General features: G+C 39.3%; 4 protein-coding genes across 24 annotated transcripts in view; 2 read left to right on the top strand and 2 right to left on the bottom strand.

Moving 5' to 3' along the window:
- Nucleotides 1–10,066, top strand: part of si:ch73-242m19.1 — a 28,954-nt gene extending 18,888 nt beyond the window's left edge. For 5 of the 10 annotated variants that reach the window (XM_044374233.1, XM_044374237.1, XM_044374238.1 and 2 more), the window contains 14 exons: nt 408–546; nt 641–761; nt 849–958; nt 1,346–1,495; nt 1,783–1,830; nt 2,287–2,454; nt 3,280–3,435; nt 3,581–3,715; nt 4,548–4,700; nt 6,391–6,600; nt 7,558–7,678; nt 7,854–7,963; nt 8,167–8,318; nt 9,096–10,066. In XM_044374233.1, coding sequence (XP_044230168.1) covers nt 408–546; nt 641–761; nt 849–958; nt 1,346–1,495; nt 1,783–1,830; nt 2,287–2,454; nt 3,280–3,435; nt 3,581–3,715; nt 4,548–4,700; nt 6,391–6,600; nt 7,558–7,678; nt 7,854–7,963; nt 8,167–8,318; nt 9,096–9,120 — 1,798 coding nt within the window. In that variant the 3' untranslated portion in view covers nt 9,121–10,066. Of the gene's footprint in view, nt 1–407; nt 547–640; nt 762–848; nt 959–1,345; nt 1,496–1,782; nt 1,831–2,286; nt 2,455–3,279; nt 3,436–3,580; nt 3,716–4,547; nt 4,701–6,390; nt 6,601–7,557; nt 7,679–7,853; nt 7,964–8,166; nt 8,353–9,095 lie in introns of those variants that run through there. The other 5 variants (XM_044374235.1, XM_044374234.1, XM_044374236.1 and 2 more) reach the window with 5 other exon arrangements.
- Nucleotides 9,340–14,963, bottom strand: zbtb24 (zinc finger and BTB domain containing 24). 2 transcript variants are annotated; one of them, XM_044374295.1, is made up of 7 exons: nt 14,881–14,963; nt 12,789–13,643; nt 12,388–12,555; nt 11,961–12,044; nt 11,772–11,855; nt 11,597–11,678; nt 9,340–11,363 (listed from the first exon to the last, which is right to left on the bottom strand). In XM_044374295.1, exons 2-7 carry the CDS (start codon nt 13,612–13,614, stop codon nt 10,472–10,474), a joined length of 2,136 nt encoding a protein of 711 aa, XP_044230230.1. In that variant the 5' UTR covers nt 13,615–13,643; nt 14,881–14,963; the 3' UTR covers nt 9,340–10,471. The 2 variants fall into 2 exon arrangements, with proteins under 2 accessions (XP_044230230.1, XP_044230231.1); XM_044374296.1 differs by having other exon boundaries at nt 11,961–12,041.
- Nucleotides 14,964–15,068: 105 nt separating this feature from the next.
- Nucleotides 15,069–20,943, top strand: ddo (D-aspartate oxidase). Of its 6 annotated transcripts, none has more exons than XM_044374344.1 (6): nt 15,069–15,575; nt 15,934–16,044; nt 19,371–19,565; nt 19,740–19,848; nt 19,959–20,135; nt 20,311–20,943. In XM_044374344.1, exons 3-6 carry the CDS (start codon nt 19,394–19,396, stop codon nt 20,867–20,869), a joined length of 1,017 nt encoding a protein of 338 aa, XP_044230279.1. In that variant the 5' UTR covers nt 15,069–15,575; nt 15,934–16,044; nt 19,371–19,393; the 3' UTR covers nt 20,870–20,943. The 6 variants fall into 6 exon arrangements, with proteins under 6 accessions (XP_044230279.1, XP_044230281.1, XP_044230278.1 ...); XM_044374343.1 differs by lacking the exons at nt 15,069–15,575; nt 15,934–16,044 and adding exons at nt 17,068–17,215; nt 17,329–17,381; XM_044374348.1 differs by lacking the exons at nt 15,069–15,575; nt 15,934–16,044 and adding exons at nt 17,176–17,215; nt 17,329–17,443.
- A 129-nt stretch (nt 20,944–21,072) lies between these two features.
- The window catches only part of sash1b (SAM and SH3 domain containing 1b), a 54,544-nt gene continuing 51,494 nt past the window's right edge, over nt 21,073–24,122 (bottom strand). For all 6 annotated transcript variants that reach the window (XM_044374269.1, XM_044374270.1, XM_044374272.1 and 3 more), the window contains one exon: nt 21,073–22,820. In XM_044374269.1, coding sequence (XP_044230204.1) covers nt 22,060–22,820 — 761 coding nt within the window. In that variant the 3' untranslated portion in view covers nt 21,073–22,059. The remainder of the gene's footprint in view (nt 22,821–24,122) is intronic.

Raw genomic sequence — 24,122 nt, 5'->3', positions numbered from 1 at the left:
CTTGATAAAACAAGCTTACCACAAGGTCCACTTAGCAGCTACTCTGCAGCTTTCAATCATACTATGTGATCTTCATCAGCAGATGTAGCTTGTCCTGTTGTCATGAAGTTGAAAATGTTCAAATTTATATTTTGTCTGAACACTTTAAAGACATTAAAGTGCCAAAAAAAAAGAAATCTGAACATCAACAATTTGTATCAATGTTATGTTGATGTTTTTTTTTTTTAAAGAGCTTAGAAATTTAACTTTCACAAAAATAAACAGCTACTAAAAGGACCTTATGGTAACTACTGTTAACTGTTAATGTTCAGATCATGAATGAACTCTGAATCTTAAGTTAAATACTACTTTTAACATAAAACGGTCATTTTTTTAAACCCATACATAAATTGTTTGTACTTTTACAGAGCTGAAATCTTTTACCCCAGTATGAGAGCTCTGGCTCAACAACTGGGTAAAGAACAGGACTATGAGGTCTTAATTTCTGGCAGCCAGTCTCTCCTGCCCCCTCCTGGAGCTTCAGAGGTGGATGTGAAAGTCTGGCAGGTACAGCACACATACTAACTGCACAAAATATTGTCTTTTGTCATCATGAGAAGACCTCGTTACCTTTAAAAAAAATACTCTGTCTTTGTCTCAGCTTCACAGACTGCTGGAGAGCACCGAATGTGACATGATCAGAGCGGTGCAGAGGAGGATCAGCAGAGAGCTGACCCTGGTTGTTTCAGAGCGAACACGTCAAGACACAGGCCTCCCCACAGGTACCCCCCCCCCCCAAAAAAAACAGAATCTACCTTTAAACACTGATTTAATACAAAAAATATAAAAAATATCCCTCATGTGTTCAGAGCTGTGGAAAAAATCCGCAGTGAAGTACAGTCTGTCTCCTGAACGGCCGCAGATCGTGGAATCGTTTATCCAGCAGCTGATGGAAAGAGCTGAAGAGGCTGAGGGACAGGTAAGGAAAACACCTCATCTCTCCACAAATAACTTCTAATAACATGCTGCTATAATATAAAAAAAATTATAGAATTACTTCTCGAATCTCAGAAGTCAATTTCAATACAGTTAAATACTTAAAAAAAAAAGATGCAGACACTCAAATATGGTAATGTAGACAGAAAGCATTGGTGATGAAAGGATTAGACACTGATTACCTTTGTGGTGAGGTAACTAGTAACTGTAATGAAATACATCTTTAAGAAAATCTGTGCCTTCCTGTACACTTTCTAGTTTTGATACGCTCGCTGGTACGACTTGATATCAGGATGAGGAAAAAGAGCATCACCGTGTTTATGTACAAACGATACAGACGTTAAACATACTGTGTGTTTTCCTCCCTCAGCTGAGGGTCTCTGTGGATCATCTCCAGCAGTGTCTGACTCACCTCGGCTGTTCTGTGACGGAGCGAGAGCGCGGCAGCTTCCTGCTTTACTCGCAGTTTTATGAACAAATCCTGCAGCAGCAGACTCAGCTTCTCTACGAGAGAGAACAGGTTCGTGTTTAGATTATCACCTCTTCAAGCGATCAAAGTCACACGATACAGGATATTTCATTGGAGAGCTTGTTCATTTTTGTATTTCAAAACTAACTTTGCTGCAAATTAAGTGAGGTACTTGTGTTTTGTATTGAACTTGCATTAAAGCCAGGTCACCAGGTGTTTTTAGCAGCACATCTGACCATTTTCATCGATTTTTGGCTTGCGGCTGAATGACTGGACTCTTCTTCAGTGTGTTGAATGACTTCATTGTGATTTTATCTTCTGTTTTATTTTAACTTCAGGATTTAAAGAATCGTAAAGACTCTCAGGCAAGCAACCCTCACAAAGAGGTAGGTAAAAACTCATCTCAGGTTTTTTTTACTCACTCTGGGGATTTTTACTGAGCTGCTTTGTGCTTGTACGTTTGCAAAAGCTCACATCTTTTTTTTTTGTTGGCCGGAGAACAGCTCAACAGAGGAACTTAAGAGTTTATGGCTCTAGTAATGTCAGTGTCAGAGGGAGGTACAAATTAACAACAAAACCAACATGAACTGTCTCTATCTTAACTCTTGGATGCATCGAATTTTGTACAAATTATCATGGTCCAAAGAGCATATATCCTAATTAATCTGATCATGACTTTTCATTTGTTGCCACCAACAGTTAAATTCATGATCTACCTATAAAATTTATCACCAAATTCCTTTCTGTCACAGCTGTATGTTTTTTTTTTATTTAGGCCCACAATTGCAACCCTAAAATAAAACCAAACAGCAGTATAACTGTGCTGTGTGACTGTTCCTCAGGTGGCTGTTTTATGTCGTGGGATGATTTTGGAGATCTCAGCGCTGCAGGCTCGAGTCGCTCACCTGGAAGAAGAGAAGAGATCTCTAGAGCAGAAACTCAGTCTCAAATTCAAAGAACGTTACGACCCTTTGGTCCGACAACTCTTCTCCACCTGCATCCAGCTAAAGGTGCGAAATGTTACCTCGTTTGGTTTTTTGGTGACATTTTATTTTACAGGTCCCTTAATTTTACACCAATTTCCTTTGAAATTATCAGTGAAGGAATTTGCAGGTTTTAAATTGTTCATTTTTAGCACATTTTACAGAAATGCAATGTGGTGCAAATTCTGATAAAAAAAAAAAAACAGACAAAAGTGTTAAGTTGGTTTAGTTTATAAGTATCCAAACATTATATTTGGGTTCATATAAAGTTGTTAATTAGCAAAAAATCTTAATAAATTAGACTCTTGACAATTCTTTAACAGTTTTGTGTGTCAAACGATATATTAGCATACTAGGTTGTTTCTCTGTAACTGTTAATTATTAGGACATTTCTTTGACAGGGTTATGTAATTTGGTTGTAACAAAGGAAATGTGTTCGTAATAGAGTTTTTAAGAAATAACCTAATATGCTAATATGTAGTTTGACATACAACACTACACACTGAAAACTACATATTTTCTGTCAGTAAAAGAATTGTTAAAGTCTAATTTATTAAGACTTTTTGCAAATCAACAACCATGTATGTACCCAAATAAATCAGCACTTAATAACAAATAATTAACCGTCAAATACCTGCAAATTACTCAGAAAATGTCCAAGAAATAAATATAAAATTAAAGGACAAATTGTTCTTTTTTTTTTTTTTTCAGGATTCCTCGTTTAAACACATACTGTATGTATTCATGTCACCATATGAAATTGCTGCAATGGTCAAATTTCCAGATGTTTTTCAATTTTGAATATCAAACTGGTTCAAACTTTTATTTGTCCTCTGCGTGTTTGTATCTCAGGCCGGGCTTGACGAGTACCGGCGGCGGATGGAGCAGGACGTGAGTGTGATGGTGAACAGCACAAGAAGAGAAGGAGTGGACCGAATTATCAAGCTCAGGAAGAAGAAGCACGGCAGCACCAAAGACAACGATGATCTCACACTCACACAGTTAAAGGTACAGAAAGGGAGACTGTGCATGAATCTGGATTACAAAAGACGACAGTTTGGCTTCAAAATTTAACAAAATATGGTCATAAAAGAGAAAATATGCATTATTTATCTGCACGTGACTACTTACCACGTTCATACCTGTTTGTTAGAAAGAAGAAGTCCAGGAGTTGAACCTGGAGAACAACCGGCTGACTGCTCTGCTCTGTAAACTGAAGGCTCTGAGCCGCTGGAGGCAGGCGGTCGACGAGGGGAAACTTCACCGACAGCTGCTCCAAACTCAGCAGGTCAGAAGAGAAGAATGAAGGAATAGTCGATGTTCAGAAATCAAATTCATTCCCTGCAACGAGAGCAAAGCAAATATGTCGAGTGAAGTTGAACGACAGGAACCGAAAGCTCGTGTTTGCTCTCATTTAACTTCTCTCTCTCATTTTATTTTGCTTTATTCCTGCTATGAAGATTCAAATGTCACTAAGAGGTCAAATCTGGTTCTGTATGTCAACAGTACGATTTAAAAAAAAGAAAGAAAAGTAATGCAGTTAAATATGTTTAACTGATTAAAACAAGTGTTTCTCTTTACCTGCAATCAGCTGTTAAAGGTAATTAAAAATATATTTATCTTACTCTCATTTATATCATTTATTGGATCTTTTTAAGATTTTGACTCCTTTTTTTATTTTGTCTTTCCTACAACACTTAAAATAATTGATCTAATTCACAGTTTACCTCACAATATTGTCTTTTTCCCTTGTTGCTTATATGATGATGATTTTGCCCAAAAAAGTCAGTAAAAAATGAAAAAAAAAGTGAAATAAATTCATTTTATTGATTTTGTCAACTGATTGGAAGAGAAATGCAATATATCAAGCATCTTTTTTTTTTATCATTTCTGCTGTTCTGAAATAATTTAACTTGCTATTTTTACATATTTGTGTTTTCAGTTGTGCTTTTCACTCACTACATTAGTGGCTTTTCTTGCTTCTTGCTACTTAAACTTGTCTTTAATGTATCTTAATTTTTAGTGCTTATCATACTGCCACATTTTTTTTTTTGTAAAACATGTAAATATTTCTTTAGGAAAGTAATTAAAGTATCATATCACCTTGTTTTTGTGTCTAGAGGGAGAACTCCAGTCGCATTGAGGCCCTCAGAGTGAAGATGACATCAGAGGAGGAGGTGGTTTACCTGCAGGACGAGCTGGACGCCGCCCGCCACGTGTTGACCTGCTGTCAGACCGAGTGCAGCAGCGCCAAGAAGCTGCTCAGCAGAAAGGTACATGGAGCCACATCCACACTGCTGTTAAAATACAAATTACCTTACAATCATTCATGTATGTTAATGTACATCCTTAAACTCACTTTGGAGAAATGTTTCTCATCCATGATCTTGACTTTAAAGGTGTTAAATTGAACTAAAATTAAACTGTGTTAAATTCTCAAACATCTTAAAACAGCTGACAGGAACTTTGGAGGTGCTTTTTGATGGACAATTTAGAAAATATACCTTGTAAAATGCACCTGGCAAGATTTTTTAAGTAAAATACGAAGTTTTTCTGGGTATCTAATCATACAGGCACAGAACCTTTTGTGTTACTGCTGTTCAAAGCCATTAGTTTTAAATAATCCCTCATTTATGGCCTCTTAAAAGACCTGATTGCTGGCGGTATTGGATTACAGTTGTTCAACAGCTTAATAAGATTTTTAAGCGACCTTTACATTTGGGTGCAAGGACTTGACTGCTGGGACTAAATGATGAATCACCTGCTCACTTTTCTAACAAAGACCTTTTGCGTATTCTGTTGCACTCTGCTTGGAAATGTATCCCAGTCATGTGGATCACTGATAAAGTTCCCACTGTAAATCAGTGGCTGCATTTTTTTTTTAAGCTTTCTCCACAGCCTTAAAGGATCTATCGGATCTGGGACCCCTTCTTTGAATATACTGGGAGCCACTAAATCTCTAAAAGGGTGAAGTCGGGACTGATAGACTTGGCCTGGAAAAAGGATGTGGAATTACAGCTCAGTATGATATGATACTGATGTGCAAAGTGTATCAGGCTTTCCAGATGTAAGGATGGTTATCCACTACGTGCTCCCTGGACTTCCACTCTGCCTTTTTTTTTCTCTTTCTTAATCTCGGTTTGGCTTGTCTCCTTTTTTTGTTTTGTTTTGTCTGGTTGTCGATATTTTTCATTGGTTATTGTGTCTGTGTATTGTTTTTTTTCTGCTTTGCAAAAAAGAGTTCATTAAAAATATGTTTTGGGGGAAAAAAAAGACCTGATTGAACAGCTAATGATAACAAAGACACAAATCTACACTTTGGGATTAACACATTTGAGTGAGAAAAGAGGCACTAAAAGATAAACTTAATTTTGTAAAAACAAGTAAAATATTATCCCTCTGCGACTCTGCTCAAGATAACTAAAGCCACTTCATCACCTCTTAACTAATTGTTATCACAAAAAGCAAAGGAGAGACGCATCCTCTAGGCCAGACATAGAGGACAAAACAAGGAGACTGTATGAACACTTGGCAGCAGAGAGATGATAATTAAATGGTATTTTTCCACTAAAAGATGATGTCAGAAGAAACCAGAAGCCAGAAACCAGAAGAAACCAACCCACGCACTGAATACATTGACGGAAAAAAACTTATAACCTGAGGGGGTCAAAAGTGTATTTGAGCGGATAATATGTTAGATCATTAAATTAATATATCAAGTATTTTGGTATAGTAGTCACAGCTCAGTCAGAACTGTATAACATGATTGTGTACTTGAGTTGTAGTTCTTTGGGCCTCCTGAAGTGTGAGCATGATGGTTTCAGCTCAAACTGGAAGTGTTTTTGTAAGCGAGCGGTGACATTTTAAATGGTCACAATGGCAAAAGCTGGAAGGTTTAAAGAACTATTAAGCCGCCAAGTGCAGCCTGAATGTCATTAAACACCCACTGATGTTTGCCCACAGACAGAGGAGCTCCAGGTGGTCAGGCATCGGTCTGCGCAGGAGGCCCGGAGCAGGCGGGAGCTGGACAGCTATCGAGTGCAGAGCCTGGAACAAATGAGAGCCGACGTGGAGGACAGAGAGAGACGGCTCAGAGCGCTCAGCGGGCAGCTGGACAGAGGCAGCAAGATGAGCCAGTTACAGAGACAACGCAGCGCCAAAGAGATCCGAAAGGTCTGTGAATGTTCCTCATTAGACTAATGTGCTACAGACAAGTGTCCGAACTTTTCACCGGTGCTGTATCTTCAAAAGTTAAACTTGTCATGAGCTAAGCCCTCTTTCAGCTTCGTGCAACGCATTTCACAGATAATTCGATGGGTTTTAAATGGTTTATTTAGCTGAAGTCTCATAAATCCATAAACAAACATCAGGGCGTCCTGGTGGCCTAATGGTTGATTCTACCTGAGGACCCTTTATTTCATGTCTAATAAAAGGCAAAAATTAAACACTTAATCATTCAGTTAATTCTGCTTAGAGAGGCACAGAAAATAATTAATGATCCTTGTCACATTCTTCCAAAATGTAAACAGCAGCAGTTAAACACTACATGGGCACATTGGCATGTGCAATACTTCTTACAGTTCTTATATTAAACATCCAATATTCTGGTATAATGTGCAATACTAGTGCATATTATTTTAAATTATTTTCATTGGTCTTATTGTGTGTTTTTATTGTGTATGACTGATTTGAATATTGATGAAAATTTCCCTAAAGGGACAATAAAGTATATTTTATCTTATCTCAAATCACATCAATCACACAGAACACTGGAGATCCTTAGTTTTCACCGGGCAGCAACGATATGCAAAAAACAATAAAGAAGAAAGAAGAAAGCCTGATCTAATGTTAGATTTATGTGTTTTGGCGGTGAGTGAAGTAAAGAGGATGCTCGTTAGCTTGAAGTTTCAGCCTTCAGGCAAAATTTTAAAAGCTGATTTTTTTATGATTTATTTAAAAAGAACATATAGGGGAACAATTTCTCTTTGTTTCTACCGTGTTCTCACTTTCATTAGGATACTGAACTACTTAAAGAACAAAAAGCGCCTTGAAACTTTAATAATAAAAGACAAACTTTAAGGTAAAATAATAAAAAAGATAATCACAACTTACTGTACTGTTTTGACTCAGGTGAAGGGAAAGCTGCAACAGGAGCGCTGCCTCAAACAAGAGGCCTTTCAGCAAGTGGATAAGCTGCAGAACCAGGTGAGCGACATGGAAGCAGCTTTCTCCAGGTGCACTTCTACAGCAGGTGAGTGTCACGCACACGTCAGCAAGAGACAGACGATGAGACAGACGGTGCTCGTGCCCGTCTGGACACTGAACCGTCCACTCTGTCCCATCCAGAATTTCTCCATTTGCTTCAAATAACTCGAGCAGACATTTCACTCCCAGGTCTATTTCTCTCTCTCTGTGTTGTATTACAGGGCAAAGCCGGACTTATTACACGCTGTCGCTCAGCAGATTGAGCACTAGAAGTCCCTCAGCAGGTGCTGTACCGACCGCAGAGTCGCACTCTTCCCTTCATCTCAGAGCAGTGAAGTGATAATCTGATCAAAATCATATCTTGTAAATTATACTCAGATTCATAGCTACTCATGCGGTTCAGATGTAAAGTCAAAGCTATCAGATTATCCAGATACTTTTTTCGTGATGACATTTTAAATTCCATTATAGATCGTGTTCTCGCCCCGAGGTGCGGAGCAGTAAAGCGGAGTCTCTGTTCTATTTCTGTTTCAGGTCTACAAAGGGCCAGTCAGCAGCAGTCCGCCCTGCAGCTCGGCAGCCTCACAAACCACGCCAAGATTCAGGACTTTGCTGCAGAGCCAAGACACCGCAAAGCAGAAACAGCCGGGAGCCGTTCTAACACGAGGATGGACAGACCCAAAGCTGTGAGTGAGCCACCTAAAAGATACAGGTCTCAAGGTATACAAGACACACGGCAATAGTGTAGATAAACTCTCCTACTGTCTCTGCAAGTAGAGATGATATGTTGATATAAATGCAAAGTATATCGACGAGACCAAGTGTTCAGTTTTGTGATATACTTTGTGTTAAAATCGTCTTTTTCATAACAGTGAGTTTTACCGCATTTCTAAACAGTCTCACCATATGGTCCATTTAGTCGCTGCTGTTCTGTTGCTTTCAATCATTTCACATGATTATCAGCAGATGGAGTTTTCCATGACCGGTCGTCAAGGAATTCTTCATTTGCATTTTTTTTTTTAATAACTTCCCTAAAATGCTCAAAAAACAAAAATTCCATGACAACAGAGCAAACTATCTGCTGATGAAGGCCATGTGACATGATTGAAAGCCCCAGAACAGTTACTAAATTGACCTTGTAGTGAGATCGTCTTGTCAACAGCTTTTTCTGAGGTCATACTAAACAACATTACTGATAATTATTACAATCAGCTTGTTTGACAATATTTCAAAGGCTTTAATAATCACCTCTAAAACATTGTTGACAGTACGACATGCTGATATGTTTCCGTATCGCCCGGCTTCATCTTTAAGCCGTCCAGTCAGTATAAAGAGAAATTCTACGCAGCACACACTTCCTGTTCACATAAAACAACCTGTGTTTTATAAGATACTGTTTAACAGAGTGAGTTAGATTGCTGTTCTCGTTCAACATTTAAAAAAAGCCTTTGTTGTTCTTTCAGGATCCGTCTCGCCTGCGTGTTCTGACTGCTGAGACGACGTTGCCAGACCTGTGAGACGCAGCCCCGGTGCCGTGCTCGTCAGTTAATTAACCCTCAACATTTTGTAAAGCACCACTAGCTTGTTTAGCTGCTGGCAATGTGCTGTTGAATCCTTAATAATTCTACTCTGTGTTTTACAGCAGCGTGTCAACAAAGTTATGCTATTTCCAAAGACAAGACATTAACTTGTGAGAGAGTTTTGCTATTTTTTTTTTTTTATAAAACAAGGTATTTTATTGTCCAATGCATTCACATACCATCTTACAACATCATCTACCACTGTCATACACTGTACATGTGTGCTCTCCCTTTAAAACTCAGTGTAGCTCTGTTACACTGCTTTGGTCCATATTTCTTTTGTTCATGTAAAATTGAGTGAATTATATTATTATTTCTATCTATTAAAAATGAAAAGTTGTAAATAAGTCTTAATAAAACACTGTAACCTGTCAGTCCTGGATTTGATCAAGAAATATTTTTAAGCACATTGCATAAACTTAGAAAACTTCTACAAATTGCATATGTATTATTTTAATGCTGACCATTTCCTACAGCCTATTATAGGCTTTTAGATTGATAAATACATTCCTCTCAACCAACAAGGAAACCAATTGTTTCAGCTCACAGTGTGAAAAAAATCAGCTGATGCTTAAAACCTGCATGAGATTGTAAAATCTGTCTCAGTCAACATTTAGCTTTTTGTCCTTCAGACACTTATTAGAGGCTCTTTGACTAAATTTACATTATGCTTTCCAACATGTTGATGGTGGCACATCAGAGTTAGACCAGTCAACAGTATCATCACATATGCAACAAGAAATCACAGTACTGTAATGCCAGATTTATATATATTTCTTAACTGTAAACGTCCTGCTTATCTTGGTCACAATAAGGGATCAAAGTTTGTTTATGTACATGTAAAAAAAAAAAGAGTATTGGCCAATATATCAAGCATCAGAAATCCAGTATTTGTGTGACATTTTTGCATATTATTTGTCGTCCTGGGTTTGTTTTTACCAAGAACGTGCTTGTGGCTTTGTTGCTGTTCAGCAGGTGACTCCTAAATCTCAGATGCCTGAAGCACAGAGCAAAGTTTTTAAAATAACACCTCGAACAAGAAAAGAAAACCTCTGTGTTGACATAGTAGGTAGAGAAGAAGAAATTATTATGATATGCTTTGAAAATGGTCGACAGAAAATTTAAATTTGTAGAATGTTTAACCGTAAACTTGTTCCTTTAAAAATATTCTCACTTTGGAATATGATAATGTTGTTCATCCGTTACGTCATTATTAACGTAACCATGGCAGCATTATCGTGTCAGACTTCAGTGAGCCGTCAGCTCTCCTGCGGCAGTCCGGTGGTGTACAAGTAGGACACGGTTCCTGCCTGGATCTGGAACGCGTGACCCTGGATGTGGTGGCTGGAGATCTGCTCGCTGGTCTGGCTGATGGAGATGGGCTGGCTGCTCTGGCTGCTGATATGAATAGCCTGGCTGTGTTGCTCCCTGCCTCCTTGGCCCTGCGGCGTCCCGGGTTCCTGAGCGACAGCCAGCTGCTGGATCGGCTGGTGCATCACCTGCAGCTGCTGGACGGGCCTCTGTGCGATCTGAAGGGGCTGCGGGGGACCGTGGTGGGCCTGTAGATGCTCCATGGCCTCTTTACTCAAAGTGATAACATGCATCTGCTCAGGCTGGTGTGTCACCTGTCCGTCCAACATGCTGATAGTCTGAATCTGAGGGCTCTGGTCCACCACGCCGCCCTGAGCGACCAGAGCCACGTTCTGCACGTGTCCTGCCGGCTGTGTGAGGAGCGCCAGTCTAGAGTGAGACGATTCTGCTGGCTCTCCCTCTGTGGTGATGATGCTGATCTCCTGTTCCTGACCCGGGACAAAATTAATGTTGTCCACGTCTCCTGTCACCACCAGCTGGATCTCCTGATCGGAGCTCTGGGGCAGCTGGTACTGCTGGAGCTGCAGGATGTTACGCGCCTCCTCCTGAGGTGCTGCGGAGTCTGTCGCCGCTGCGTCTGATGAGGCCTCTGATGTTGCAGCTCTCTCCTTGTTGTGGGTGTTAGTGTGTGTTTTCAGATTGTCTAGACGGGTAAATGAAAGGCTGCAGAAGGAGCAAGTGAAGGGTTTCTTCCCTGAGTGGGAGGCGACATGCCGTCGTCTGGCGCTGGGGTCTGAGAAGGACTTTTTGCAGATGCTGCAGTCATACGGCTTCTCACCTCTGCAAAGATAGAATTATAATATAACTGTACAGTAAATCTTCCTCTTTGCTTTTAATGTTCCCATTTCTTGCATCTGTCTTATGTTTTTTCCATGTTTTGTGAAGCACGTATTGTATCTTTTTGTATGAAATAAACTTTTATTATTATTATTAGTAGTAGTAGTAGTTTTATTATTATTAGTCACACTTGAAATGAATTAAAGCCACAACAAAGGTTAAAATATATTTCTTACCTGTGAATTCTGATGTGAGTCTGCAGCGTGCTTTTGGCTGTAAAACACTTTCCACAGATCTCACATGTGAAAGGCTTCTCACCTGTTAAAACATAATTAATAAAAGGTTAAATGTTAGTACAAGTTTTAATAGTTCAGACATTATTCACAGAACTGTTGAAGCTGTTTTTTTTACCTGTATGAGTCCTCAGGTGCTTTTTCAGCTGAGCTGTATCCAGAAACTTGTGATGACATTGAGCACATTCTGGTAATGATTTGCCTTTAATTTAAAAAAAAAAAAAAAAAAAGAATAAAGAACAAATTATTCAGCCTTTACAGTTACTACATTAGAATGACACTGCTGTTTCAGTGAAGTGACTCTTACCTGTATGAAGTCTGTAATGACTTTTAAGTTGCCTCTTCTGAGTGAAGGTCTTTCCACATTTATCACAGCTGAAGGATTTCTCTTCTAAAGGATGGAGGTGAAAGAAAAATCATTTTCAGTATAGCAAAAGCAACAGCACACTGACAGACTACAGACTTTTATGATTAGTAGAAATTAGCTTAACCAACTCACTATTTTCATACAGTTTCCAAAGATATCTTAACTACACCGATTCACAGTCTGGAAGTTTCTTTTTTTTTTAACATGAGGCCTTATAGAAAATGTCAAAATTAAAGCTTAAAAATACAGAATTAATGTTCCAGAAAAAAAGAATAATCCACACACAATTTGTACACGGTAAACCCTGCTAAAGAGAAGAGAAACATCAGCATCAAAATGAGAAAACTGGCATATTGTTAGACGTTACCTTCATGCAGGTTCATGTGCTCTTGCAGGGAGTGTTTGGTGGCGAGAGCTTTGGAGCAGACGGTACAAACGAACGGCTTCTCTCCGGTGTGCATGCGCTGGTGAACCAGCAGAGTGTGTTTCTGGGTAAAACATTTCCCGCAGACCGGGCATCGGAAAGGCTTCTCTCCTGGCGGGAAGTTAGGAAAGTACAATGAGGTGTGGTGGTACATGTGCTGATAACAGTGTCACCTGCAGAGTAGTGAAGATCAGATTACAGATGCTACAGCTTCCCACGGTTACCTTTTCCTAACAGATTAAAACATCTGTGATGGACGCTGCCTGTTTGTTAAGTAATCCAACAATCATTTTCCCCCCTATCTCTAAGACATCACTGAATACAGACCTCACGTGGATGATTACCTGTATGAGTCCTTTGGTGAATCTTTAAAAAGAGGTGGTTTTTGAACACTTTGCCACAGTCCTCACACCGTGCCTCCGTGTTGGGGTATTTCCTCTTCCTGCCTCTCTTCCCAGGCTCTTTCCTTTCTGCTGTGTCACTGCACACCTTGTAGCCTTTGTATTTCAGCGGTGGTTTGATTTTGCGTTTGCTCTGCCGGCTGCAGATTGCTCCTGTGTTATAATCTGCATCATCTTTAGGTTGCAGCTCCTTGTCTCCATCTTTGCAGTTCACATCTCCAGGCTGGCCGTCCTCTGCACTCTCACATACTGTACTTCTCCCCTCTATCTCTGCTACAGCGGCGTTCACATTTTTCTTTGGTCGTCCTCTTTTGCGTTTTGACTGATTCGGTACCTCGGCTTTGTCTGCCTTTACCTCCCCACCTGTAACCCCTGCAGCAGAGTGTGTGAGTTCAGTGAGAGCCTTCACAAGATCACTGACCTGCATGAGCCGGGCAGTGGCCAGGAGCTGCTCCGTGGCGCTCTGCTCCACAGACACCTGAGCGCTGTAGATGAACTCCAGAACCGCCGCAAACATCTCAGCTGCCATACCGTCTAGCTGGAAGGTAGACTGAGTGCTCTGATCTTTTGCCGTGAACATGAGGGAGAAGTATTCGCTGCTTGCTGCCAGCAGGGCTTTGTGCGCCTTGAAGTGCATATCCTCCACAACAAGAGTGATGTCACACAACAAGTCCCTTTTCCTGAGCTTGTTGAATTTGCTCAGGATGCTCTGCTCATGTGAATCTGAATGAAGGGCCATCAGGGAGGAGGTTGTGGCTTTGTGAGACATCTTCCTCACAAAAAAAATCACTTCCGTACCTGGAGGCAATGAAAGGCAACTCTATCAAAACATAAGACTGAGTGAAGGTACATTTGTCTTATGTGCAAGAGTGCATATTGAACTTTACAATTTTTACTTCACTATCTAATCAACACAGAGCTAGAACTAACTATTATTTTCATTATTGATTAATCTGTCGATTATCCTCTCAATTAATCGATTAATTGTGAAAATTTTTAAAAATGTCAATCACTGTTTCCCAGAACCCAAGGTGACATCCTAAAATGTCTTGTTTCGTCCTGACCAACAGTCTACAACCCAAAGATATTCAGTTTACTATCATAGACCAGGAAATATTCTTTGGTAAAGAATTTCGAAATTTTCTTTGCAAAAAATGACTCAAAATGATTAATCAATTATCAAAATAGTTGGCGATTGATTTAATTAAGTTGAAATTGGCAACTAATCAATTATTCAACTAATCAATGCATTGTCAATTAAAAGGAAAGTTCTTCTGTGGAAACATAAAACAAATGATTTTATTTAGGGCTGGAACTATTATTTCAAATTGTATTATTTTCAGTATGATCAGTCTGTCCACTAGTTGTATGCATGCTTTCAAAGATTAGTCGATTAATTGGTTATTATTATTGGTTAATGGATTAGTCCATCAACAGATAATAAATAGTCAACGATTTGGATGATCGATAAATTATTTCAAGTAATTTATCAAGAAAAAAAAGCAAAGCAATCACTGGTTCAGGCTTTGCAGATGTGAGTTTTGTTCTCCGTTTTATATCAATATGTACACCGAATATCTTTGTGTTGGTTGGACAAAACAAACAATTATTAATTCATGATCAAAATTGTCGATCGATAGGTATTTTCAGCACTACTTTTTTGCAACCATAATTTTATGCACATAAATATATCTTCCAGGGCTACAATACAGAGCAAATCAACAACTAAATGCACTTCAGGTATTTTGACGTGTCTACCCACATTAATAGAGAGTTAACCTAATGCGACCGTTTGTACTGAAAGGTGTCTGCAGTTCAATTTTGTATTGTGATGTGAAGGTTAGCGAGCAAGCTACATGGTCTCAAACAATGCTTCCGCCTCTAGCAAGAAACAGGCAACAAATAACAGAAGCAGCAAAACCTGCCACTGGAATAATGTGTTAGACGAACTAAATTTCATAGGCATTTGTGTTTCTAACAGGACTCAAAGTGCCTGTTGGTCATTTAAAACAGTACTGAGCTGTTAGGACCTTACCTTCTTTTCTGTCGTTGGACTGGGGGGGCGAACTGCTTATCGCGAGAGGCGGGGTTATGACGAGAATCACGCACAGCTGAAGATTGGATCAGCCGGAGGGACGTTCTACTGTGATTGGTTGTACGGACGTTCTGCTGTGATTGGTTGTAGGGACGCTCTGCTGTGATTGGTTGTTGGGACGCTCTGCTGTGATTGGTTGTTGGGACGCTCTGCTGTGATTGGTTGTTACGCTCAGCTGACTGAGAGATTTTAAAATACTAGCGCGGTGTCAAACATGACATAATTTGACGATAACGACGATTGACGATGACGATTACTAAAGGAGTGGAGGAAGAGTCGTAGACTGAGATTATTACTTTTTCTGTGGACCACCATTACAGTGACAAAGTTAAAGGAATTAACAATGTACAAATGATTGCTAGCTAGATAGCAAACCCAACCAAAGGCTTTCTAAGGAGAACTGGCTACACGTTACGTTAACGTTACGGTTGTGGGATAATCAGCGAATGAGTCGATTAACCAAAATATCTAGTGAAGAAAATGATAAATTCGCTTGTCACAAGGTCAAGTGGTGTTATACAGATTGGCAAACTTTACCCGTGAACCGGGTCTACTGGCAATGGGCTGGTGGTTCTGGGATGCCATTGAATACAGCCCAGAAGCAGATGTATGCCGAGGAAAAGGCTAAAAACATGGTGAGTTTACTCTGTGTACGCGACACACACACACATGAATAGCAAACACATTCCCTAGACGCTATGACATATCTAGGCCTACGTAATTATGTTTACAAACGTACTGATTTGTACTGTATTTTCACATAAAAACATGAACAACAATGAACAACTGGTACTAATAAAATGGGAATATGTCAGCTGTGAAGCTATGTTGCCTACACCTTCACATATTTTCCAATGTCAGCCTTGAGTGTGCAGAGACAGTCTACCATTGTTAACTAATCTTAGTAAAGACTGTATGCACAGAAAGAAAATGTAAATTAATTAAGTACAAACAGTTGTTCAATTACTTTACACTTTCCCACAAATTATACAGATGGTGGACTGCAGTTTTGGCAGCCAGACATCTCTTTGGCAAGACACAAAGAAGGTGGGATGCCCAGCAGTCATATCAATCAGCAAGTTTGCATCATTCCCTAAATTCAAGGTTGGTCTAATAAATTGTACTGCTGCAGTGATGTGATAGGGCCTACACAATAATCTGTCAGATATACTTGGTTTTCCTTCTAGATTTCTTTTGGCTTTTTATTTATTTATTTTTTGCCTTTTATTGAGCTAGGACAGTGGAGAGTAGACAGAAAATGAAGAGGAGAGAGATTGGGAACGGGATCAAGAGATTACCCAGACTCAGCCACATGTAGTGCTGGATATAGTCTATCATTAAATTGTCTTAGCATGGGCTTCTGTACATGATTACTATTGTGATTTCTATATACATACATGCTGGGTGGATGACAGTAGGGAAAGGAATAAGAAGACAGTCTCCAAGATGCTGATAAGGGTCTTGGAGAGAGATCCAATTGTATGTTGTCAAACACCCATATAAACCTCCATGCTGGGCATGCAATAGGAGAAATGGTGAAAAAAAAAAACAATCATCACACAATAATCTGCTCACAAAGTACTAAAACATAATGCACATTTATTAAAATACCATATAATGGAGGGTGAAACATGATACTTTGACATGAAACTACAAGTTTAAAGATACTTTTAAAGGAGGCATCGAGCCATGGTTACTGTCTAAGCCTGCGTAATCATTTAAAATGTTAATCAATCGTACATTTTTTCAGTGGGTTTGCATCATTTGGTGTCATTAGGAATAAATTGATTGAGTCATGAACAATCGGAATGATAGAATAAAGCACATGAGATATGGCAAAAAAGTCCGCGAGTCCCCCAAGTCGGTAGGATTAGGTAGCCGAGTCCACCACCAACCCATATGTTTATGTTTATGAACTGAATGATGGATATTTATCACTCCTTTTTATAGATTTCTTGAATAGATCTGCCGCGCGAGCCTTTTAAATGCAAGCGCGTCATCAGTTACCTTGTAGCCAAACAACCAATCACAGCAGAGGTCCCTCCGGCTGATCCAATCCAGAGCCGAGCCTGTATGCAGCGTCTGACCTGTGAACTGATCGTAGCGGCTGGTTATTTGTAGGTCAGTTGTCGAGGTTTTATTGGTACTGCAAGAAACCTTCATTTACGCGATCGATATTTGTTAATACTTTAAACGAATATCAAAGTAAACACGGCTAAAACTTACCTTTTTTTTTTATTCAGCGGACTTTTGTTCTCATGTTGTCATTGCTGAGGTGGGTTTCTTTAGGACCTCCACGTCCTACAGATGGTGTCACACGAGGAAGTAAACAAATACCCTGTGCGGTGTTTTAGCTTCTGATTAATCTTTAGACGCGTTAACCTTCAGCTCCAGGTCGACGTCCTCTACCGTAAAAGACCCCAACAGCACCGCAGACCCGGGTACTGGTTTAATGCAGGGCAGGTTTCTGTCCGCGGTGCAGAGAAACTAGTTCTCATAACAGGTGAGTGAAGCTGTTCACTGACTGTGTTGTGATCAGTGGTGGAAGAAATATTCAGACACTTAGTAAAAGTACCAATACAGCAATGTAAAAATACTCCATTACAAGTAAAAGTCCTGCATGAAAAATCCTCGTAAAGTAAAAGTACATAAGTATTATCAGCTTGTTGTAGTTAAAGTATTGCAGTAAAAGTAGTGGTTTGGTCCCTCTGACTGATATATTATTATATATGACATCATTAGATTATTAATACTGAAGCATCAGTGTATAAGCAGCATGTTACTGTTGTAGCTGCTGAAGGTGGAGCTAGTTTGAACTACTTTATATACAGTTATCTAGTTTAGTCCAGTGTTTCCCAACCTAGGGGTCAGGCCCCTCCAAAGGGTCACCAGATAAATCTGAGGGGTCGTAAGATGATTAATGCGAGAGGAGAGAAAAAAAGACAAACTTCTGACACACAAATCTGTTTTCAGTTTTTGGACTTTTCCTCTAATCTTTGATTTTTGGTGAAATATTGGATCATTTGAACATTTATTGAAATGAAACCATGTGAGAAGTTAAGAGGGAAAAATCACTATTTGGTGGAGCTGTTAACAACTCATAGACATCTGAAATGTGACCCCGACTACACACTGCTTTTTGTAAGATGTCAAAAGCCAAAAAGGTTGGAAACCACTGGTTTCATCTTTAACAATGTGTTGTATTTTAAAAGCTTGTTATATTATCCATTATGTCAAATCTTCATCTGAAAAGTAACTAAAGCTGTCAAATAAATGTAGTGGAGTAGAAAGTACAATATTTCCCTCTGAAATGTAGTGGAGTGCAAGTATAAAGTAGCATCAAATAGAAATAAACAAGTAAAGTACAAGTACCTCAAAATTCTACTTAAATACAGTAGTAGAGTAGGAGAATAAATGTACTGAGTTACTTTCCACCACTGGTTTTGATTTGGTGTTGCGATGTGGTAGTATTACAGTTTTGAGGTATTTCCACTATTTCATTTTCTGCTTTATTCATGTGCTCTACTACATTTCAGAGATAAATATTGTCTTTTTTTGTTTGCTTCATTATATTTGACAGTTAGTGCAGATTAAGATTTTACAAATACAAATCTGGTCACTTTATAGAATATGTATTTGGTACAGATTAAACCACGCAACAGTGTATTAAGTAGTTAAAATGAGCTTCACCTGAACCAGCAACAACATTAAAATGTAACAGAAGAAACAGAAAAGTGACTTTGATATTTTACTGATGATGTTTTTGTACTTTAAGTTTTTAAATGCAGGACCTTCACTTGTAATAGAGTATTTTACAGAAGTATAGGATCTGAATACTTCTTGCATCTACCTAGAGCTGAAACAATTAGTCTCCAACTATATTTAATATATATTATATTATAGATATTTTTTAAAGAAAAAATTCTTTTTTTGACAGTAAACTGGACTGTTGGTCGGGACAAAACATTTAAAGTTGCATTTTGGGCTCTAGGAAACAGTGATCTACATTTTTCAACATATGCTGACACTTTGTAGACCAAATAACTAATCAATTAACCGAGAAAATAATCAACAGAATAATTGATAATGAAAACAATCGTTAGTTTCAGCCTTACTTCTGCCCCACATATACTGTGAATAATCCAGACGTACCTACTTCTACCTACATTTAGCATCAAAGAAAGGTTCTGAAAACATCAAATCACACAAGGTTTCCTATAGCTGACCTATTTTACAGTGTCTGTTACGTAATGCATTATTATTACATGCATGACACGTACTTGAACTGACAAGGGGCTTTTGTCTAGTTGATCCTTGGACTGTGCAATCAGTCAAGATGTTAGTTAAGACTAGAAGTTGTGGATTCACTTTTTTAATGAAGGTTGTCTTGCAGCACTTAAGCAGCATCTTACACAACTCTCTGCTTCCAGCTGGAGACGCAGGCTCGTCCAGGATGAAAAGCGTCAGGGTCGTGGTGGTCGGAGCAGGTGTGATCGGCTTCTCCACCGCCGTCTGCATCGCTGAGTCTCTTCCTTTCTGCTCTGTTACTCTCCTGGCTGAGAAGTTCAGCCCCGACACCACCAGCGATGGAGCTGCTGGGATCCTGTTTGCTGCACAGTTTCCAGGTTTGCAACATCATCTCATCTCTCATGACATTATCTATGGCAGTGACTACCCTGTTGGTAGTTTTACCAGAGTAAAAGCATATAAATTCATAATCTAGTCTTACTCTTAATGCAAATATACACTATACATTTGTTCTGCATGTTGTAAATGATTTTACTGTATTTCTCTATCAGATATTCCCTTGGACAGACAAAAACGCTGGTTCAAGGACAGCTTTGATCACCTTTTGGCCATTGCTCAATCCGAACACTCACCAGACGCTGGAGTAATGCTGAGCTCGGGGTAAAAGGTGTTATGAGACCTACTGTATAGGAAATGAAAAGCTACTATTCAGCCAGGTCACTATTAAAAATCTCTTCGCATCTTGTGACTTTTATCTTTTTCCTTTCCAGTTACCAAATATTCAAGGAGGTTCCAGCCGATAAGAAGCCCTTCTGGTCAGAGTTTGTGATCGGCTTTCGATCCATGACTGACCGTGAACTGAAACGGTTTCCAGATCACAGGTTCGGACAGGCGTTCACCACCATAAAGTGTGAATGTTCCAGTTACCTGCCGTGGCTCCAGAAGAGGTTCGTCCTCTATATTAAACTCTCATTGTCATGTTAAAGGTGTTAGGTCATTATGATTTTAAATTCCAACAAACTAAACATATTTACAGGTAATTACAGGTCAATGTATGTTTTAATCCACTGAGTGAGAGGTGAATAATTTAATACAAACTGTTGTCGTACCTGTTTTCTGAAGGTTCATGAAAGCTGGAGGTCTAGTGGAGCAGAGGAAAGTCAACAATCTTCAGGAATTAAGCAACAGCTGTGATATAATTGTCAACTGCTCTGGTCTGGGCTCCAAAACGCTGGTGGGTGACACCGAAGTGTACCCAGTCAGAGGCCAGGTGCTCAAGGTGAAGGCTCCCTGGCTGCAGCACTTCATCAGAGATGGAGACGGAAAGACCTACATCTATCCCGGCATACACGGCGTCACTATAGGTGGCACGAGGCAGGAGGGGGACTGGCGACTACAGGTGGACGAAGGAGACACGAAAGGCATCCTGGAGCGCTGCAGCAGGCTGGAGCCGTCGCTCAGCAAAGCCAAAGTTCTCAGCGAGTGGGTCGGTCTGAGGCCCAGCAGGAGGAACCCGAGGGTGGAGAGGGAGCTGGTGCAGCTGCAGGGCCGCCGGGTGCCTGTAGTCCACAACTACGGCCACGGAGGCTGGGGAGTCACCTTCGCCTGGGGTACAGCCCTAGACGCTCTGAGGCTGGTCAGGCAGTGCCTTCATGAAATGCCTCTACAGGCTAAACTGTGAACAGATTCTGACACTAAATCCTACGTTTACTTTGTGCTATTAACACTTTTCTTTAACTGATGAGAGCAGAGAGATGCAAATCACTGACAGAACAATGTGAATTACCATAAAATGAACTTCATGGTACTTTTACTGACTTCTAATGGTAGTTAACAGTCTTTTGGGAGGTAATGTCATAATAAATTCAGCTTTTTTTTTAAACCAAAACTACCATCTGGTGCCAATAACAGTTACCTTTGAGTATAGAGATCTACTGTTGGAGATATGAACTCAAAGAATAAAGGTCATCAACAGCCTTGTTAACATTTAATGTCCATAGAAAATAAACTTTTATTAACTTAATAGGAAAACACTGTACATGAATTAATATGAAAGAATTTTAATTTACTGATGTGAAATAAACAAAGCCAACTGCAAAATTCTCTGTCAACACTTTACATAAAATGGGTTGAAAAAAGACCTTGTATGACAATTAAAATTAAAAAACACAGAGTTACAGTAAATGCAGCATTGAATAATATATTAATAAAGACTTTGTTTTTTGTTTGTTTTTTCATCGCTAAGCGCTGCTGCTTGCACAACTGTTAGACTCTGACCAGGTCTCTACAGATGGGTTCAGCTGAATAGAGAATATGTGGACTATTTAATAACTAACCAAACTTGAACATGATTTAGTTGTGTTTACAGATAGATCATTAATATACAAACATGTTGGAACACTGCATAAACTTTGGCTGAGTTTCCTGAAGTCAAATTAATCCTACTAGGCTGTTTGTTGAAATGAAAGTTTAGAGAAAAACAAAACAAACAGGAAACTTTGTTGTGTAATTCACATGTGAAACTTAAAAAGACAGCACAGGAAAATAAAATATACATACATACATACATTTAAACCTATTTTATTACTACTGCAAGAAAAAAGTGTACCACTGATACAGTAACTCCTCAAGATAAACAAGTTTTATGGCACACTACAGTATTTTTGAATCTTTGAAAGTCATTTTCAGAAATCATTGGTTAAAAAAAGTCAGTATTTCAAAGATTATGAAAACTCATTTTAAGATCATCCAGCTGCAAAATAACAGCTATATAAAATCTGCTACTACTACTACTGTGGCAGCTTACTGTAATTCTGAAGCCAATACCTTTTCAGAAAATGGCTCCCTTGTCAGATCGATACCCTGCAGTCTTTATTCCACCAGAGAGCCCAGATTCACTGAGTTAATGGACTTCTTCTTGTTTCTTTGAGTTTTCAGCCGGCGGGCTTCCAAACTGGCTGAAATGAAACGACCACTCTTATCCTCAGAAGAGGTGTTTCCTGTATAGTTGTCCCTGCAGGCAGTTTCTCTGTATGGTACGGGAAGTGTCGTTACAGGATGATCGGTCCTTTCTGCTGGAACTGTGGCGGGTAGCTGGAGGTGTGCGCTTTGTGTCGTTTCAGCTTGTTTAGGGCCGCTGGCGTTGGTTGTGTCTTTGTTCAAAGTGCTGCACACAGCATCAAATGATGCGGTTGAAGATTGACAGGATGTAAACATGACATCAGAATGTTTTTTAAGATTTACTTTGTGCTGCGTGCTCTCCTCGTTCTTGCCCCTAGCAGTCAGCTTCCAGTCTTTAGGGACGAGATGTTTTCTGCTCTGCTCTTTGTGAAGGCCTGTCAGGGAGAAACACCGTCTCAGCAGCCCCGGTGTTGGGTTTCTTCTTAACTCAGTGCAGCTCCGGCTTCTAGTGATACCTTTTCCTGGGCTTAAGAGACTCACGCTGCTCTTAGGAGTTCTTACTGATGGTAAGATACAGGGCAGGAATCCTGGTTTACTGGGGTGTAAAGTCTTACTAGGGCTGGTGGAGGTGAGGGTCAGGGGGAGGGCAGGGTACTCTGGGGACGGGAGGTGGCTTGACTCGAAACCGGAGGAGGACCTGCTCATGGATGAAGATGTCTTTTTGTCCCTTCCTGAAAATAAACAAGTGCAGTGTGTGCAGATCATGTAGATGCCAGTGAAGTTGGACATGTATTCCACTACAACAGAAGAGCAGTCAGTGTTCAAAAAAAAAAAAAAAAAAAAAGAGTGGCTACTGTGAAAAGATGCCCGAGAAGAGAACAGGTTCAAAAACAAAATGTGCAATAAAATGAATGATGAATGAAAGAAAAGAAGCAAGCAGTCAAGTCTGGTGAAGCATGGAGCAATTTATTCCTCACGCTCAACCATGACAGAAGCACACTTCAGAAAATGCTGAGACTTCAGACCCTAAACCTGTAACACTTCTGCCAGTGTTAAAATGAGTTTAACTTTTAAGTGTGTTAAACCATCTTAAAAGGTCGTCCTACTGTAAGTCTGCATTTTAGTGCATTTACAATTATACAAAATTCAACTTTTTTACAAGTATAATTATATTATTTAGTAAATATTTTTTTTTTATTGTTCTGCGTAAAGCAGTTTCAGGCACATAATAAAATATTGTGCAACATTATATTTTACTGGACTAAAAAAATATACACACAAAACAGCAAAAATCTTAAAGAGATACACTGTACAGGTGTGGCTGATCTGACATCTCTTCTCTAACCACATGACCTTTTGACATTCACAAGAGCCCTCATTTACAATAAGTACAACTCTTCACATTTTAACAATTTTTAGACTTCAGCTTAACCAAATTATAACCACAATAAGAATGATATAGCTATGAATAAAGCACGCATTCACAGTAAATATGTATTGCCAATACTGAGAACTATTTAATCTAGAGTTTGTTTAAACACTCTTGTCACACACTGTTTTAACAGTCACCATTTTCTGCAAACGGAAAACCACCACACAACTCACAACGGCAGATCTATTTGTGAGTAGACCTACAAGCGGCTCCACATATAGATTGTTCGTGTTTGTGAAAAAAAAAAAAAAAAAAGTTTTTAGATGTCGCTGCTTTTAGTTAAACATGATGTAAGTGAACTTTCCAGTCCCACAATAATAGAGAACCTTGTGTTATCTCTCTTTTTTTTTTTTGAAAACTACATTGAGAATCTTGTTAAGAAAAGGCAATGTAAAGTCAATTCTCAAAAGCACTAAACAGACAAAAAAGTGACTGCAAAAAATGTTTGAGTCAATGATGCAGAAACAGAAGAAAGTATGACTTGAAGAAAAAGATGCTTGGAGGAAAAAAAAAAAAGAAAAAAAAGAGCGAGCGTCAGAAGTAAATGACACGAGTCTTTCCAGAAGAGCATGAAAACTGAATTTGGCGGCTTGGAATGCTC

The sequence above is a fragment of the Thunnus albacares genome, chromosome 15, assembly GCF_914725855.1.
Source record: "Thunnus albacares chromosome 15, fThuAlb1.1, whole genome shotgun sequence".
NCBI classification, from domain to species: domain Eukaryota; kingdom Metazoa; phylum Chordata; class Actinopteri; order Scombriformes; family Scombridae; genus Thunnus; species Thunnus albacares.
This window is presented reverse-complemented; position numbering and strand designations above follow the sequence as displayed.

Excerpts from the sequence above, each read along its gene's own strand:
- zbtb24 (XM_044374295.1), bottom strand. The coding sequence starts at position 13,614 with ATGTCTCACAAAGCCACAACCTCCTCCCTGATGGCCCTTCATTCAGAT. Across the intron at positions 11,679-11,771 it reads GCACCTGAGGACTCATACAG|GTGAGAAGCCTTTCACATGT; the intron begins GTAAAAAAAACA and ends ATGTTTTAACAG. Across the intron at positions 11,364-11,596 it reads ACTCACATCAGAATTCACAG|AGGTGAGAAGCCGTATGACT; the intron begins GTAAGAAATATA and ends CTATCTTTGCAG.
- ddo (XM_044374343.1), top strand. Across the intron at positions 19,849-19,958 it reads GGAGTAATGCTGAGCTCGGG|TTACCAAATATTCAAGGAGG; the intron begins GTAAAAGGTGTT and ends TTTCCTTTCCAG. Across the intron at positions 20,136-20,310 it reads CTGCCGTGGCTCCAGAAGAG|GTTCATGAAAGCTGGAGGTC; the intron begins GTTCGTCCTCTA and ends TGTTTTCTGAAG.